The 17,591-nt window shown below is 45.7% G+C and overlaps 1 protein-coding gene across 1 annotated transcript in view; it reads left to right on the forward strand.

Annotated features, from left to right (window-relative positions):
* Nucleotides 1-302: 302 nt before the first annotated feature.
* auts2a (activator of transcription and developmental regulator AUTS2 a) overlaps nt 303-17,591 on the forward strand; it is a gene marked incomplete at its 5' end in the record, with an annotated part of 30,445 nt that continues 13,156 nt past the window's right edge. The window contains 3 exons of the mRNA XM_083695205.1: nt 303-318; nt 453-535; nt 1,746-1,794. Coding sequence (XP_083551331.1) covers nt 303-318; nt 453-535; nt 1,746-1,794 — 148 coding nt within the window. The remainder of the gene's footprint in view (nt 319-452; nt 536-1,745; nt 1,795-17,591) is intronic.

Consider the following 17,591-nt stretch of genomic DNA (forward strand, 5'->3'; position numbering starts at 1 on the left):
AGCGGAGTCCCTTTTCGTCGCATGGTGATTCTATGTGATTTTGTCTCCCTCTCTTGCTACTGGTTTGGGCTTTGTTGGATTTTTTTGCTCTGTAGGAGCGAGCTGGCGACTCTCTTGAGTGTCCGTGAAGGCAGCCCCATTGCGCGCCCTGACACGCAATCTCTCCAGGATCCTGTCTATTCGGACCTCGGATATCTTCAATTAGAGAATATAGATATAAGCTATCCCTCTATGAACGGGAACCGCGTTTAAAGGTATTTGGTGACACATTGCTGTTGCTGATGCTTTTGCTGGCGAGACACATGGCTCCCTTTGTCCGTGAGGCACGGTAGCTTTGTAAACGCTTCTCGTTGGAATTTTCTTGGAAAGGCTTCTCTCTTCGCATGGCTGTCATCAATTTGAACGGAGTTGAATTCGCCGCCTTTTTGTGGATTACATTATTTGACAAGCAGAATGTGAAACGGGGCCATATTTACTAGACCGCGAAAGTGATATCTTGACTATTTTTCTGCTTGCCAGCTTCGACACATCAAAGGTATGCGCCTCGCTTTTCTTTAACCATGTAGACTACCAATAAACTATTTGGTTATTCTGGATATATTTATCATCATTTGTCATTTGTATTTTTGCTGACCATATCGAATAAAAATTCATTGTTGGCAGGTATGGCATAGGCAGTATTATCTGTGATTGGTCAAGCACTGTTTTGATTAGCCTTTTCCTGTGTATATTGTATACATTGATATTTGATTGTAAATTGCAAATGCGTAATGTCTGATGCGCAGTGCACTAAAATGCCGTTTTCCCTATCATTATGTGTATGTGTATGCCTGGGTTTTTGCCGTGTGCAGGGAAAATATGCTTCAAGTAGGGCTGTGTATATCAATCTGCCATCATACTTTTTTAGTCTCTTTTAGAAATTTGCTTTATGAATTACGAGATTAATACAGAGCCTGTTTTCTGGAATTGCAAACAGAATTCTTTGTTTGTCTATTCCGTCTCTTACCTTGACATACTCTTAACCTAAGACAATGACTAATTATGTTTTCTGGCACACAACATTGTTCTGACAAGAGAACACCTTTGTAATTGTTATGATGCCTTTGTCCAAGACGGTCCGTGTGAGGTTTGCGCAAATTCTCATACCATTATTATTGTAGCCCCATGTCACTGTCCATTTGCTGAAGAGATGTGAAGAGTCGTTTTCATTGTCTGTTGTATTTCAATAATACTGATTGTCATTCACTTAATTACAAACAGATAACATTTGAAACCGTTGTTGCCGTAATTTTCTTTAGGAAGATTTACTTATTTGTGGGTTAGATGCGGTGAAAGTGCTATTTAAAACCGCAGGTTCATTTGTTGTTATCCATTAGTATTGGCTAAGCGTTGCCACGCACACAGTTACATTTGTAACAGCGCGGTATGCAACCTTGTAACTGAGGTTGAATTAGCCAATGTCTCTTTGACACCACATTGTCACCTTAATAGGCTTTCATTATCTAATGCTGTGTGAATGCTAGCACTGAATGTTTGCACAATAACACAGCAATGTTAATGTGTGTCAGGTTCGAGGTGGAGTGTAATATTGTGGCATGGTTCAACAGTGCCATCAAGTGGCCGCCATATAAAATGAGAACTGTTTTGTACCCGTCAGCTTTTAAATGCCCTGTTGAGTCTTTTGGACCACCAAGCCCACCTGTTTAAGCAGATTGACATAATGAAATCATCTTTCTTCTTCACAGGGCTCAGATGCCAGCTCAGAGAAATTCTTCAGCACCGCTGCAGTTAAAGGTATGGGCTTTACAAAATGTCTTATGCGCAATGAAGATGCACATATTATTTCTGGTCCATTTGATCTTGTATGGATGATTTTCAGTTTTGTAATAGGGTTTATAATTGATAATTCTCCAATGAAATATCAATCTGTGTTCGCTCACATCTGGATTTGACTGAAAATCCATTCCCGGTGGTCTATTAAATAGAATCGAATTGGATACAGTGTGATGAATGGAAAAATCCATATGTACCACCCTCTCAAATAAACTGCACGCAGGGCTTGATATGCCAAGACATTTTACTAATTTTAGTGGAAACACATTCAATATCAAACAAAAAATAACCAAATCTCTTTGAAAGGTAAATATATATGTAGAGAAAACACAGAGTGAACATTGTTTCAGTGTCCCAGTATTGAGAGGCTGTGTTAATGTGCCTGGGTTTTTATTGAAGCCAGAGGAGGATGTGCTAATGCAGTGGGAAATGAAGTCAGAGGAGGATAGGCATCTGTTTATGACCTTAGTGTGCCAACACCACATGTGACCTCATTATCACATCACTAATTTGCTGTTAAAAGCAGTCCCATTTTCTCCGTCCTCGGGGGAGTTCAGATAATGGAAGTGTTCTATATGAATGGGCATTCCTCTGTAATGGGCGGTTACCAGGCTTGGGGAGGAGGGGGGTTGAAGATAGGGGTTATGGCCCCTTCAGGAGGGCTGATTGGTGCAGATAGGTCCTTGTTCCCCCCCCTGCCTCCTCCACTTTACCCTGCACGGACCCCAAACACATTTCCAACATTCTGGCCTTTGATTCTCTCCAGGGCTTGATTTGTGGCGTCCATCGGGGGCTCAATGGCCATGCTTGACAGGGAGGCTTCCTTTTGAAGGCACCTCTCTGTGGGGAGATTTGGTTCCCTTGAAAGGATTAAGGCGCCCTTTGTGCAGCCTAAATCAACACTGGTCTGCCCTCTCTCCCTCTGTGAAAAGGGCCTTAGTGAGGAAACAGTACACAAATACGCTTTCTCCCTGGTGGATGGCAGTCCACTCTCTTGGCCTCCATTTCCATTTAAATATCCCCTCTTTTCTTTCTTTTGGACATTCAAGTCCCCTCCTCCTCTCCTGCCATATGCTAATTCCTATTGCTATCGCAAAAGGCGAGTTAAAGCATCCAGGTGCAGAAGAAGCGGGGCCATTGGTATTTTTATTGAGGGGAGTGTAGAGATAAAAGGAGCAGGGTGGGTTTTTGTTCCAGGGGATTACCACCACTACGATGCACCAAGCCCCAGGACAAGAAACGGCTCCAGAAAAAAGAAGAGGGCTAGATTGTGTGGAGATGAATGTCAATATTTGCCCGAGGGCAGGTGCAAAGGGTCTCCGTTTGTTTTGTGGTCTGTGCTTTCTTGTTGGTACACATGAAATGCTTATTGAGCTTAACTTTCAACACAGGCTAGGAGGGCCCAGTCACCGCAGTAAAGAAAACCAAAGGTCAACATAGGGTAGTGAAAACAACAAGTATATAGACAGGCAGTCAACTTCACTGCACTTCTCTGTGCTGAAGGAGATAGTAGTAAACATCAATGAGAAGACATGTAGAATTTAATTTAATTTAAACATAAATTGCAAGTTTTCTGCAGAGGTTAGGACCATTCTTTCTTTTCATACAAAGAAAAGAGGAACAGTGAATTACTTTACAATTATTAACATAATTAAATGTTAACTAAATAATAATAAAACAATTAACATAATTAAATGTTAACTAAATAATAATAAAACAAAGGAATATCTATATTTAAGATACTGCTTTTTATTATTATTTAGTAGTTTCTTAATTTATATTCCTTAGAAATGGTCCATAAGTCTTAAAGGAACAGCGTAAGTTTGTTGGAAATCTGCCACTGTGGCGAAATTCAGTTTGAAGTACCAAACAACAACATCCTCCCTAATAATAATATAAACCCCCAAAATGGACTTGCAGTATCGGACATTAGCTGTTGTGTTCACTCTCCTATGTTTGTATACCAACCGAATATTGGGTAGGACACTCCATTGGGTAGGATATTCCAAAACAGTTTGTAAATGAAATATTTCTTTCAAGGGATCTGATCTGATTGGTACCGATTAAACATACTTTACAACCATTAGGAAGCTTTTAGAAGCATGAATGTTACATACTGGGACCTTTTAAGAAATAGGTTGGAGAATCCTGTCAGTATTTTAGTAATTCACCTGTTGATCACATCCCTGGCTGACTCTGGTGTTGTAGCTTGTCAGATCCTGGAGAAATCAGCACAGGGCAGCTTGCTTCTGGTCCCTAATCAGAGAAATAGATCTCAGTGGTGGCCCTCATTCAGTCTCCCAGCAGCCTCACCTACTCACAATTTCTGCCCTGCCAGGAGCACTCATTCTACACTCTCAACAGCCCACCTTACTGATTGCTTATTGCCTGGCTTGTATTTGCGAAGGAAATCCAACTTCCAGATTTCCATGTCTTTGTTTTTTGGATGTTGATTTGTTTCTGCCCCTTGTGGGGCTGTAACCTCTGTGGTATGGATATCCACTGTGTATAATTGTCGGTTGTGTTAGTTTCACACGGTCTCTCCCCTCTGCCGTACTTTATATCCCCCTCTCCAATCTGTCTGGGCTCAATTTGCTCAGGCGCAGCCTTCATTAACTAAGAATCATTAAACGTTAGCTCTAATTACCGGTCCTGTCAAGGCGCCTGCAGGTGTCAGCCTGATTCATTTACTTTCCTGGAGAAATTGGAAAGAGAGACCAGGCGTATGCACCTGTCTAAAGAGCTTGTTGCAGTCTATAGTGGCTGGTGAAAGAGTGTGGTTTTCAACTATAAACATCTGGTAAGCTGTAGGGTGCAGACAGTGGTGTCTAGGCCTAGTTTAGCTGTGTGTGGGCTGCCCAGGGAAAGATTCAAGTGGTAGAGATGTGGGATGCATTGGCCCTGACAACAGAAAAAAGCACCATGTCACCAGAAAAGCCTCTGCAGATAGATCTATCAAATGATTAAAGTCCAGTCCCACACAGGTAATCTCCGCTTGCCACTGTAATGCTCCCATCCTTCATGATATTGTCAGTCCCAGAGCCAGGCCCTAAACGCCACTATGTCACTGGAGATGACAGCCTAAACGTATTACAGATGATTTGTTTGAGCATAGCCTCAATAATGATGTTTAGGTAAAGCTAAATGACATTTCAAAAGCAGTACCGAACCATTTATGATGAGTGGTCTTGTAATCTCTCTCATCTGTAAATAAGGAGGTGAGTCATGTATGCCTGACTTGCCTGTAGCTCTGTTCCAGACTGACTCAATACTTGGATTAGAGAATTATAATTGAGAGCCAATGGAAAGCAAAGAGTATGTAATGACATTTCTGATGCAATCCTATCATCATGCATGGCATGCAATGCTGTTATCTGCCGATATGTATTCCTAGTTTACGCTAGTGGCACGTTTTTTAAAGTGCTTTGATACAAGGTTATGTAAGGATAACTGAATATATCTATTTATTCATACTGAAAAAAGCTAAGGATTGACTCATGGTTACAATCAAATAACTTGATTACATAGTGATTTCTTAGTGTTAGACTATAGTGAAGGAAACTATAATCATATCGAACATTTGAGACAAACAACTCCCCGGTCTACATAATGGAGAAACTTCCCTCAAGACATTACTTCCCTCAAGACATTCCCTCAAGACATTACTTGCAGATCAATGGATATGACATGAGGCGAGTTCAATTTGGAGGGGATTGAAGTACAAGAAGTAGTGGTGCTATGATTCCTCTCAGACGAACGCTGATTTCACCGCACTTTACTGGAGATAATGTGAAAATGAAGCGGTGCTACAGCGAGACCCGGAGCTGATGCCAGCAAGAAGAGCACTGCCAGCAAAGTGCGTCGGGCTGGAGTGTGTCTGCCGCCCAGGGAGAGAGTAATGTGCGATGTGGAAGGTGTAATTTGCGGTGCTGATGACATTGTTTAGAAAAAAAGAGCAAATGAGAAAGCAGAGGTGAACTTTGTCGCAGATGAAGAGCTCCCAGGATTGTTGTGAAGAGCTCTTCAGGCAGCAGAATGGCCTATAAGTGTATTACTTCTGTGTGGGAGGGAGCTGAGATGCTGTTTTTCTCTTTTCTCTCTCTCTCTCTCTGAGTGAGGCTGACACAGTATACTGCTTTTCTCCTGAGCTGTGGACTGCCACCTGCTATTACCTCAGGTGATGTAGAGATGTTTACTGGAGCAGTCAGCTTATGAGCCATACAGTGGATGGAGAAGGGGGGTTAGCCTTTCACAGCACTAGTGTTGTTTTACAGCCACAGGCATTACTGTCCCCCCAGTTCGACCTCTACCGTCTGTGTGGGTTTGTATGTCAAGAGATCAGGAGCGTCCATGGAACTTGACCTGATACACAGTGGGAAGATGACCTGGCTCTGGTCGGGCTTCTGTGTATTCACACAAGGACATTGGCAAGGACAGGCTTCTCCCCATAGGGATGAGAGGTCAAAGAAAGGGCACTTTCCCTTCTAGACACAATGTATGCAAACATTATCAATCAATATCATACAAACATGCACTTACACAGTCACTACAGTGTAGTGAACATTTCTGATAGAAATGCATCATTTGGTGAAACTTAAACCTGTTACTCCTCCCAGCTGGTATTCGCTGTCTGTGAGTATTTGTTTCCAACCAAGTTTAATGTGTCCAAGTTTAGGTGAGGAAGCTCAATGTCCTGTACTCAGTAGAGGGAAGCCCCCCCTCTCCCTGTTTGTGACTGCAGAGAGAAAGGCTGTATTTTACAGCCATGAAAGCAACCATCCCAGCAATGGCTCATCTGCTGACACGGCCACACAAAGGTTAACAAATCAAGGGCAGCACTGACTGATTTACTGCCACACTGCCGCAAACAATGGCAACTCCCCTCTCTCACAGAGCCCACAGAGTGATGCATGGACACGCATGAGCCGCCTTGTGTGTGTGTGTGTGTGTGAGAAAGGGAGACAGCGATTAAGAGAAAGAGGGATAACTCTGGCAGTATCAGAATGTCTTTCAGTTGCACTTTCAAATTGATGTGAAAACACATTGTGTTAATAACATCCTTGAGCTCATAAACCTTGGTATAGGCAGAAAAGACATGCAGTATTCATTTTTACAACGCTTTATCTCTATTTGCACGTAAATCAAGCTATAAAAGGAATGTCAGTGTGTTATTTCACTCCTATAAGGCAGGCTTTGTGCTGTGTGTATTTGAGGGAAACCTGCTGTAATGAATGTGGTCTATTGAGAGCCATGTTATCTATCACTGCAGAGGTCCAGGCCCCAGTGGTGGGAGAAGTGATTGGATCTAGTGGTGTAGCAGAAACACACAGTGGTCTGGCCCGTCTCCTTCCCTCTCCCCCTGACACAAAGAGGTCATTGAGAGTTTGTTCCCAAAGTCCCGAGGTTAGAGACTAAGTAAATCCATCCATCTTAATGCACTTATTTCAGCACCAGGAGAGCTGGAGGGAGACTGTGTAAACACTCCAATATCCGACATGCCACGCTAAACCAGAGAGCCTGGAACCCATCGGCTGAAATTAAAGCCTACCTCTCAAACACAAACATTTGAATGGGCTGCACTCCAAAGATCAAAGTTAAAGCCCTTCATTTTCCCCTACCCCCTGTGTCTGCTGCAGTGAGATGTGTGGTGGATTACTATGGTGGGTTTAAGCGTCTCTCCATGTCCATTTCTCCCTGTTCCTCAGGAATCTTAGCTCTCATCTATTCGGTCGGGGTAGTTCATATTGTATTATTGACAGAAGTGCACCATTTTCAGTTTACTGTACTGTCCATGTTTGGTTACAAAGAGCTGATGACAAATTAGCTTGGGTTATTTTGCTTGGTAAATTAGAGTGTTTTTTTCATACAATTATCTTGTAGCGGCCTTAATAAGCTTACATGATACACTTATGCTGGCAAAGGGAATGTTTCTCTCTGCTATAAACAAGCCATTTTGCAATGTATTTCACAGTATATGCTTGCAATTGTAAAGTATATTACTTGTAGAGAACTTGGATAAGCCTGAAGCTTAGAAACAATGTATGTTTAAGGAAAAAGTACTTATAATGGGCTTTTTAAATGTGTTATGCTTGCCTTTTTAGACCCTTCTCCCGTGGTAGTATGTCATTGACGTGTGATTGATGGGGGGGGGGGGTGTTGATAGGTGAAGGTGTTGATAGGTGAAGGTGATGAAAGACCCACTCTGCCAGTCTCAGGGGGGTCTCAGTCACATCACTACTCCCAAACCCTCCGCATCCACTGATGTGATGTGACATCAGCCACTCTTCTCCCAACGGTGCTGTATTAACAGGGTCAGAGCAGCTACTCCCCCAACCACACACACTCTTCCACCTATCAGGCCCTTAGCTTCCCAGCTCTCCCCTGGTTTGTTTGGCCCAATTATGCCTATGTCAGTAGTGGTCCCTGTGGTGTGGTGGTGTGTGTGTGTGTGTGTGTGCGTGCGTGAGTGTCCTAAAGCCTAATGCAAAGCTGGTTCCTCTAATGAGGCCTCATGGCGGCTATGGTGTGTGTGTGTCAGGAGACCCTGTGTCTGGCAAGGTCCACCCTCGTTACCATGTCTACTCTGGATAGGTTGTTTACCGGCCAAGACCATAAGCAGACTCCACCCTTCCTCAGAGCCTCCCTCCTCAAGAGTCATACCATCTGTCTGTTTTTGAGTCTCCACTTGAAGTAACCTAACCACTGATATCTGATATGAGGTTTAGGCAGATGTGGATTTGGATACATGTGAATGACCGGAGGGTGTCTGAGCTCTTGAGCATTGCAGCCTCGCAGACAGAAATACGAAGACATGATGGGATTAACACGCTGGATTAGATTCCCTGGTTCTGATTACTGTTTGCTGTGAAGCAGTTCACCCTGAGGGCAGCGGTGTTCAGAGTGTGTGTGAAGAAGGATTTGGGTTTTACTACTGATGAGTGTGAGGAGGGTAACTCAGTTACCAAATGTATCAGTGCTGTGCTGAACACCCCATAGGGAGGCTGTGAGAAGTTTACAGAAACACCATTTGGGTTATTTTGGGTCTCAGCAACCAAGATTTCCTTCATACGTATGGAAACAGTTTCCTGTGTGAAGTACATCAAACCTGATGGCGATTCCCATAGTCCCCATATAACCCTTTGTTGTGACACGGGATCTCCCCTTCTTTGGATCTAGAGGAACTGAAATTCAGGGTATGTGGTGGGTTACACACAGTCTTCTCAGCTCTGAGATGGTGGGGTGTTTTTTCTTTGGGGGACACATGAAGGGACGGGGGGAGGGAGAAGCACATGGGTGGGATAGCCCATCTCTTTCCCTTTCCACTCCTGTGGTCCCAGAGGGGGGGCAGGGTTACGGGTTGAAAGCATAAACACTGCAACTCGGATATGGAGGATAAAGTTGGAGACACACACACACAGCTGGTGCCCAGGCTGGTGTTGAGGTGGAGGAATCTGGCCCGAGTTGATGAAAACAGCGCTTTAATTGCTCCCCCAAGAGAAGAGGTTATCTTTTTTTTCTTCTCTGTTTCTCCTCACAAATATGCAGTGTTAAAATAAACCTCTCCAGGGCCTGAGGGGGGATTAGACCTGACTACAGAGCAAGGCCCTGGTGTTGGCAGCCAAGACCCAGAGAAATCCTACATGTGTTTCTAGTACACTTCCTATGAGCACCACTCTCACCAGTTACCACAGTCTGGCTTCCATTTACCCTTGCCTTCATTCATTTGGACGTGCAATTGATTAAAGTGACGGAGGAGTTGGGAGTGTTTGCTAGTATAATGGGGAGTAATGTGGCTGTCATGACCCAGTCTCAGCCACCAGTGCAACATCGCCCCCTGCTGTTGCTGTTCCTTTACACAGAACTATCTGAGGAGAGAGGGTAGAGAGGACATGCTTAATTTGCTGTGTGTGAAGTTATATATGTATATTGGAAAGAAAGGTTTAGCATTTGATATAAACGAGGCCTAATGAACTGTGAAATGTTTAATTTTATCACCATCCAGCCCCGTTGGTTTGACATCTCCGACTTTGGCCAGGGTTTTATAAGCCTGCCGAAGCACATCAACATCCCCCGGATTGTCGCCATCTGTTAAAGATTACGCCGCTCCTAGCGGGAGCTATTTGATTTCGGGTTTTAGAGACCCGCTTTATTCCATGTGTCAAGTTTTTGTGTAAACACTGCCATACAAAACACTGCCCGACATCTTAGAAGGGCCTCTTTTTCAGGCATTTCAAGGGAGAGAAAACGGGCCGTGGCACTGGTGTCGGGTGCTGGTCTGTTTTAGCTCTTAACAGGCTGAGTGGGGCTGTGCTGGGCTGTGCTGGGCTGTGCTGGGCTGCTATGGGCTTGTTGGAGGTGAAGTGGAGGAGAGCGGTCAGAGCAGCGTGTCATGCGGTGTTGTGATGTATGATTCCCCTGGCCAGGCTTGACACCAGCGGGGCTGTCTGGCCCCACGCCTCCTCAGAGGAGGAAGCCCTGCACAGAGTCTGCATTGTTCCCGCTGTAACCCAACCCCGTGGCCCGTCGCTGTCCGAGGGGGGATATCGGGTTGCCCCCTGAAGCGCAGGGGCTTGTTGAGAGAGGAGCGAGGCAGCTGACTGTTTGGACGGCTCAGCACTGTTTAAATAAACAGCTCAGGTCCAACCCCCCTCCAGCCCCCTCCCCTAACTTCTACATTCCCGCCTCAAAAGGCAGCAATCACACAGCCAAACCCCATCACCATCAAACCCCACCACCACCCCCCGGCTAATTTGCGGTGTTATTTTTTAAAAGGGGAAGCGGTGGTAGAGCTACAGGGGGGTTGGGGATAGGGGTGGCCCAGTCCCATGCCTCTCCCCTCCCAACCTCGGTGCTGGGGATAGATAGGTTTATAGCCACATCAACGGGCCACACGGGACGGCAAGTTTCCTAGGAAGCAGAAGGGGGAGGAGGGACAGCCATTAACAACCCAGCGTCTATGTGCTCGCCCTTTCCACCCTGGGTTTGCTGCTAATCCGCTCGCACTGAAACCTGAGCATGGGGTAATGAGAGAGCTTTTTACACACATGCACACACACACACACACACACACACACTCGCACTCGAAGACTGGCTGTTGCAATAATGCTGGTGTATTTTTAAGAGTAAAGGCTACACCGAATTAGCTAGTTTGGCAGATTTTATCTCAATCGATTCCCCCACAATGTCATCATTACATGCAAATTCGGTTTTCTAATATCGTTCACATCAGTTTTCCAGTATCATACTGTACTGTCCATCTTGGTAACTGTGAACAACTACACCATTTTACTGGATTTGTAGAACCAGTGTTGTAGTCTCTCTCTCTCTCTTTCTCTCTCTCAGGTGGTGTCAGTGTGTCAACTCAACCTGTCACTCCTCTGATTGCAGCCAGTCAATTACTCTCACACTCCCCTCTGACTAAAGACAGGGAGAGAGAGAGAGACTAGAGGGATTGTTACTCAACACCACAGGCTTGCAGAGCTTAAACGCCCCTCTGTACTGCCCTAGCGGAGCTAGAGAGAGAGTGGGAGCCCTCTTCTGCTCTAATGCCACCTGTGTCCCACGTTGACCAGTGTGGTACAACCGGGGACAAAGGTCAAAGCTGGACAAAGCTTACAGTTGAACCTGTAGACGGGGAGGGAGAGAGAGAGAGAGAGAGGGAGAGAGAGAGAGAGAGAGAGCTTACTGTGTATTGAAGCTACAGGATGGTCTATTGTCTGTTATAGATGCTAAGCACGTTGTAAGTTTCTTTATTGCATTGACCATATTTTGTATACTAGTATGTCATGGACATGTTGATTGTAATTGGGGGTTAGTTTTGTCTAAGTCTGCGTGCCTCTCTGGGGCCGCTGAGCTGTGAATGGGGTGAGGAGTGACAGAAGCCTTATGGGTGGGTAGAGAGGGAAGACGCTGACTGACAAGACTAGCCTGTGGGCCTCTCAGCAGCTCAGCTCTCCCAGGGGAGAATCCGGGGTTTACACAGAGAGAGACAAAGGGCCACCTACCATCTCTCACTCCTCACTAGCAAAGATATCAGTCGTATCTGTCTTACTTAAACTTGACACATTTCAGGTCAAACACTCTCACTGTAGCTCCCAGCTGCCCTGTGTTTCGGTGTAGTGACAGTGACTAGTTCTGTTTTCACCCTCATTTTCTGCCGTGGTGTTGTCATATCAGTTGTGTGACAGCCAAGGCTGCAGTAGATCTGTCAGCCAGGATCTCTGACTGAGAACACCCCCTATCCTAAGGGATGCCCCCCAGTGCCCCCTAGTGGGAGCTGTCTCAGCCTCAGACCCCGAGGCACCTGTGCCAGTGTGCCCATCATCACGGCCCTGTCACAGCCTCTCCAGTTACAGCCCCAAAGGCTGACCTCACCCCCTCTGGGATATATAAAGATTTGTTCTCTAAAGGGGTGAACACTGTCCTTACCATGGCCAGAAATGATACTCCCGCTGCCACTGATGGCTCCTAACACACACACACACACACACACACACACACACACACACACACACACACACAACCCCCCAGACAGAAAGTGTGGGGAAGGGGCCCTCAAGCCTGCAGTGTTAAGGTGAGCCAGCGCATGTTCCACATGCTGGTGGAGTGAGAACTGGGGAGCCATGAGAGAGGCAGTTGAGAGCCATTATGACTACACGAGTAATCAGAGCCGCGCTGCTCCTGTGGGTAGATGAGTGCTGTTGATAATGGCTTCATTAACAACACAGATGATTGTTTGTGTGAATGGAAGAAGAATGGATAATCGGCAAGGTAGGTAAGGAAGCAGGTTTGGTAAGCTTCATCAAGTCTACTCTGTTTTTCTCTTTGTCTTCTCTCTCTCTCTCTCGCTCTGTCTTCGCTCTCTCTCTCTCTGTCTCTCGGTGTGTGTGTGTGTGTGTGTGTGTGTGTGTGTGTGTGTGTGTGTTTGTGTGTGAGTGTCCTCTGAGCCCCTCAGACCCTGGGGCCTCTCACATGGCCATGCATCTGTCAGAAGAGCTTAGAACAACAGTCACTGGGTTAATAGGCACAATTACACTAGATTGCTGGCTTTTCACTGATGGCTGTGTCTGTGATTCCCTGTGAAAATGCAGGCATTTAACTCTCTCTGCCTCTCTCTCTCTCTCTCACTCACACACACACACACACACACACACACACACGCATACACACAGTTTAATAAATGTCTTCTCCACTTTCCCTGCTTTGCCCTTTGCTTTATCCCTGCTTGTTAATGCTGTGGTGTACATTACGGGGGGTGAATTCAGTGTGGTATTCTCACTGTAACACAACACGTGTCATGCTCTCCTCGAGACATATCCAGAATAGCTCTGCTGGCTCTCCCACCCCGGTTTTATTTCTGTTTAGCTTCCATTCCCTCCAGAGGTTAATGCAAATAAATTTGCTCGAATCTCAGGTCTCCCAGCATGGCGGGTGTCCTGAGGTGTAACCCACACCCCTCCTATCCCTGGTTTTAGAGCCCTGCTGACATGATGGAGCACAGCAGGGCTAGCCAGGGGAACGTCCATCACTGTCAGTCCTAGCCACGGGCCCCGGCACTGGGCATGTAGAACACGCATGCCTGGGTGGTGTGAGCACATAGCTGAGGGGGTGATCCGACACTCTGGAGACACAGACGGGATCAGAGGGCATGGTGTTACTGGCTGCTCTTACCTCCAGCTAATGCATTTACGGTCTTATAACCGTCAGGGAGCCAAGGGGGTGATACTGTGGGATTCTCTGGCTGTTTTGGCACTGAGATGAGGTGAGTAAGCTGCCTTTGATAAGGTTACAGAAATGGAGCCCTAGGTCTCCAGTGAGTTGAGATTACAGCTCAAACTACATGTTGTGGTAGTTTGGCTTATTGCTGTTGTAAACATTTGATTATCCTCTGACTTTCGAGTAGTAGTTGGGGTTATGTAGGGTAAACCGCATTCTCTACTTAGCTTAAAACAGGAATTCTTTCAATTCCTCTGGAGAGGTGCATTGGGGGCTGTAGAGGCTCCCTCATCACACAGACTGTAGGGGCACAGGGCTTGTCTCCCCAATACCCTCCCATGGTAGAGAACCGGAGGACTCCGCACATACAGCCCCACAGATCGCATTCTGGAGACACACAAAGCCACAGAGACTCATACACACAGACAACCTCTCAGTTTTGAGTCCAGAGACACTACTGAGACTGAGGAGAGCAATGGGGAGTTGAGCTCAGCAGCTGTCTGCTAATACAAACTCAAGAGCTTTTCCCTCTCCTGAATAATGATGGTTATCCTCAGAGATGTACAGACATAGGAGGAGAGGGTACCCTGAGAGAGGGAAAGAAAGGAATAGAGAGGAGAGACTCACTGGTGTGTTGGCTCAGGGGGACTCTTAGCTGGGACTTCGGGCCGTGTGTGTGTGTGTGTGTTGTTCCTCCTCCATGTGGGAGAGATGTGTTAAAGATGTCTCTTCATTAAGAACAAATAAACAAATCCACTCACTAACAGTGGATGTCTATAGGGAACCCATGTCTACAATGCTGGTGAGGTCACTGAATTGTGAGCACTTAGTGCTAAATTATACCACTATGTTCATTGTCTAACTAAAATTGAATCTAGAAGAGTGGCTAGTTTCTTCCTTCTTGTAAGGTAAATGGTTTCCAGAGTGAGGTTGCTGTAGGCCTGACCTGCCATTAAATTGGGTTTCTTCAGTGAATAAGGGACCTTGGGTGAATTAATCATGGTCTATTTTCTCTCTGTTTTATTCAAAGCGCATCTGAAAACACAGGAGCACTCCCCAGACCCCTCGCCAAGGGAGATTCTGATTATAATTAGTGTTTGCACAGAGTCACAGACAGACTAATGCAAAATGGAATTTTTTGCGAAGGAGGGCCGGAGTCCATATTCGCCTCCATGTATACTTTAATTGATTTGACTTGAGCAAACATCCAGACTTCCTGGATTTATTTGTCCATTTTCTGGAGGGTGTCTAATAAAACAACACCGCCATTGTTTAAGTGCTTTTTATGGGGGTAAAAATGCCTCTGATCTTGTCTAGACCATATTCATCTGTTTCTTGTGATTCTGAGCCCTGCAGTGCGGCCCTTGGTTTGGAAGCATTGCGTTGGCTGCAGAATGTTAAAGCGGTTGCCACTCTTTGCATGGCGCAGAGTGATTGAGTGTTCTCCCTGAGGCGGAGTGACGGGGACATATTTTGCCAACGACGGCAAAAGAGCGAGACAGAGAAACAGACTGACGAGAGCTAGAAACAGAGTGAGTGAGTCCAGGGCTTTGAAGGCCTCTGTCAGCTGTGACAGCTGGGATTATGGCTGTCAGCGCTTCTCCTAGGGTGGGCTGTTTTTTTGAAACTCTTAAACCGCAGAGTCATGGACACGGCCTCCCACCTGACAGGACACAGGACACAGCAGGTGTGTTGCAACATGGCACAGCACGCGCCACAGGTTACCTGCTATTGCATCACCTGGCTGTAACCCTCTCTCTCTATGGGGCACAGCAGACAGGGTTAAATCAGGTTGGCTTTGGTTTCTCTGGCATGTTTCCCCTCTGGCAGCACCTGTTTCCTAGAAGCTCTCTCAACAGGTGCACAGCTGTCAGCCTGTCCAGTGTTTCCAGTAACACTAACCCACACATCTGTTGTCTTTTTGGGTGTCACCTCTCTTTTATAGGAAAATACACTCAGTAAAAAGAAAATTAGCACCCTCTCTCTTTCTCTGTCCCTGAGACTTGAATAGCTATGAAAAATCATGAAAAGCCAATTATGGTTCAGATAGTAGGTTTGACTCTGAGGTGTTTTGTGGCTGTACTCAGCAGGCCTCAGCATCGGTGTGGCACAGAAAGCAAGCTGCTACCACCATCATTTGTCACCCTCAGATGAGCACTGCATGCTGGGAGTTTGACATTGAACAGCCCAGACAGCTCTATCTCCTCTGAGGCTCTTGCATCACCACGCCCGGGTAACTGCCTTCACTTCAGCTCACATCCCCTCAGCTCCCTGCACCACTCAGACCAACACCATCCCTAGGCTAGGTCAGTAGAGAGGCGCAGAGAAGCAGTCATGCAGACATTTTGGCCTGGTAATGTACGTGTTTGCTTGTTGGTTTTGTGTAATGGCAGACGTGACCATTTGATCCTGTAGGTGACGTACATTTACATTACATTTACATTACGTTACATACACTTCCGCTTTAAATTGAAGACCCATTTCTTCAGGCTACATCTCAACTGTCCCTCCTAAAGACCTCTTCATCCCCACTACTCCACTGTACAAGTTTCTCTACTGTAAATAAATTATTAATAATAATATATTTTTTTTAAAAGGTAATTATTCCTTCTTCTAACATTGTGACTGCCAATAGAACTGGTCCTAGCATAGATTACTTTTTCTTATGATGACTGATGGATACATGATTCACTTACTTAGACAAATATATTTGTTGGAAGTCGTTTTGGATAAAGGCGTCTACTAAATGCCATAAATGTAATGTAATGTAGGTGACGTGGGTTAAGAATGTGTGATGTGGCTATTTGGAGGGAGGAATGGGGAGAAGGGGGACAGGAGAGTGTTGGGATGTCCCAGAGGTCTCTACCCCAATAAATCTGTCAGGATGTTTCCAGGCGCTGGGAGAAGCATTCTGTTGTGGCCAGGGAGAGGGAGTGAGAGGGGGGACATTTATGTGGATATATGAGGACAGGTGCAGGCTACATTGAATAAAATGTTGATATGTATTGTGTAATCATGATATATCCAATTGTGCTTGAAATCTATGCTGAAATGTGAAATTGCACAGTTGGTTTAACCCCCCCCCCCCCCCACCCACTGTGTCCTGTTGTGGCGTGGGTGTTGTTAATGCTGTGTGAGTGATAAGAGGGGGCTCACCCCTGGATAATGAGTTGTGCTCCTAAGCCCCTCGCTCTGTCCCCAGACACCCAGTCTTAATGAAGGGCTTTCCTGTACACACAGATCCGGCTGACCTACTCTAAGCCTTCCTGTCCCCCCTTAACCTCTTAAATCCAGCCCCTGGCTCCACCATAACCAGGCCTCATTCACCATTCTTATGTACACTATATCCATAGAATCCAACCCACTACATAAAAACACAAAAATAATGATATGTTGAGAACAGCCAGGCTAACTCAAGAAACAGGGGAGTTGCATGTATTTGTTTCCAGGGATCAAGGAAACTGACAAATTAACCCCCCTGGGAGGAGGAGCACACATCTCCTCAGCTTGGCCTGGCCCAGGAGTCTTCATTATGGGGAGAATAGACACCACCTTTTCAACATGTTAGCACATTCTGAAAACAAGTCCAGGGACCTCTGGGGGAATGGGGGGATGGAGAACCGTGGAGTCCTCCCTCCTTTTATTAAGGCAGGGATGTTTTCCAGAAGAAGTCTCTGTAGAACCGAATGGCGTCTCTAAGTGGAGGAGATGTTGTGCAGATGGAGATATGGATTTGTTGTTTGTCTAGACTGAGTGGTCTCTGATTTGGTGTTAGTCTAAGATGGGGGCGAAGGGAGATTGTTAGTGAGTCAGTATATAAAGGACAGTAGAGAACCATGTGTAGATTTGATGAGAGAAGCTATAGTAGCCTTCCATGAGAGTTGATACTTGGCATTTTATGATATGTGGCTGAGAATCGTGCTTGCTGAACATTGCTGAACATGATTTAAAAGGCTTTCTCCTGACATTTAGCACAGTGCATATACATGTTTTAAATTCTGTAGTGGTCCAAGTATGGTGTACATTTTATGTAGCAACTGTGT

This window comes from Argentina silus (assembly GCF_951799395.1).
Source record: "Argentina silus genome assembly, chromosome: 2".
Classification (NCBI taxonomy): Eukaryota; Metazoa; Chordata; class Actinopteri; order Argentiniformes; family Argentinidae; genus Argentina; species Argentina silus.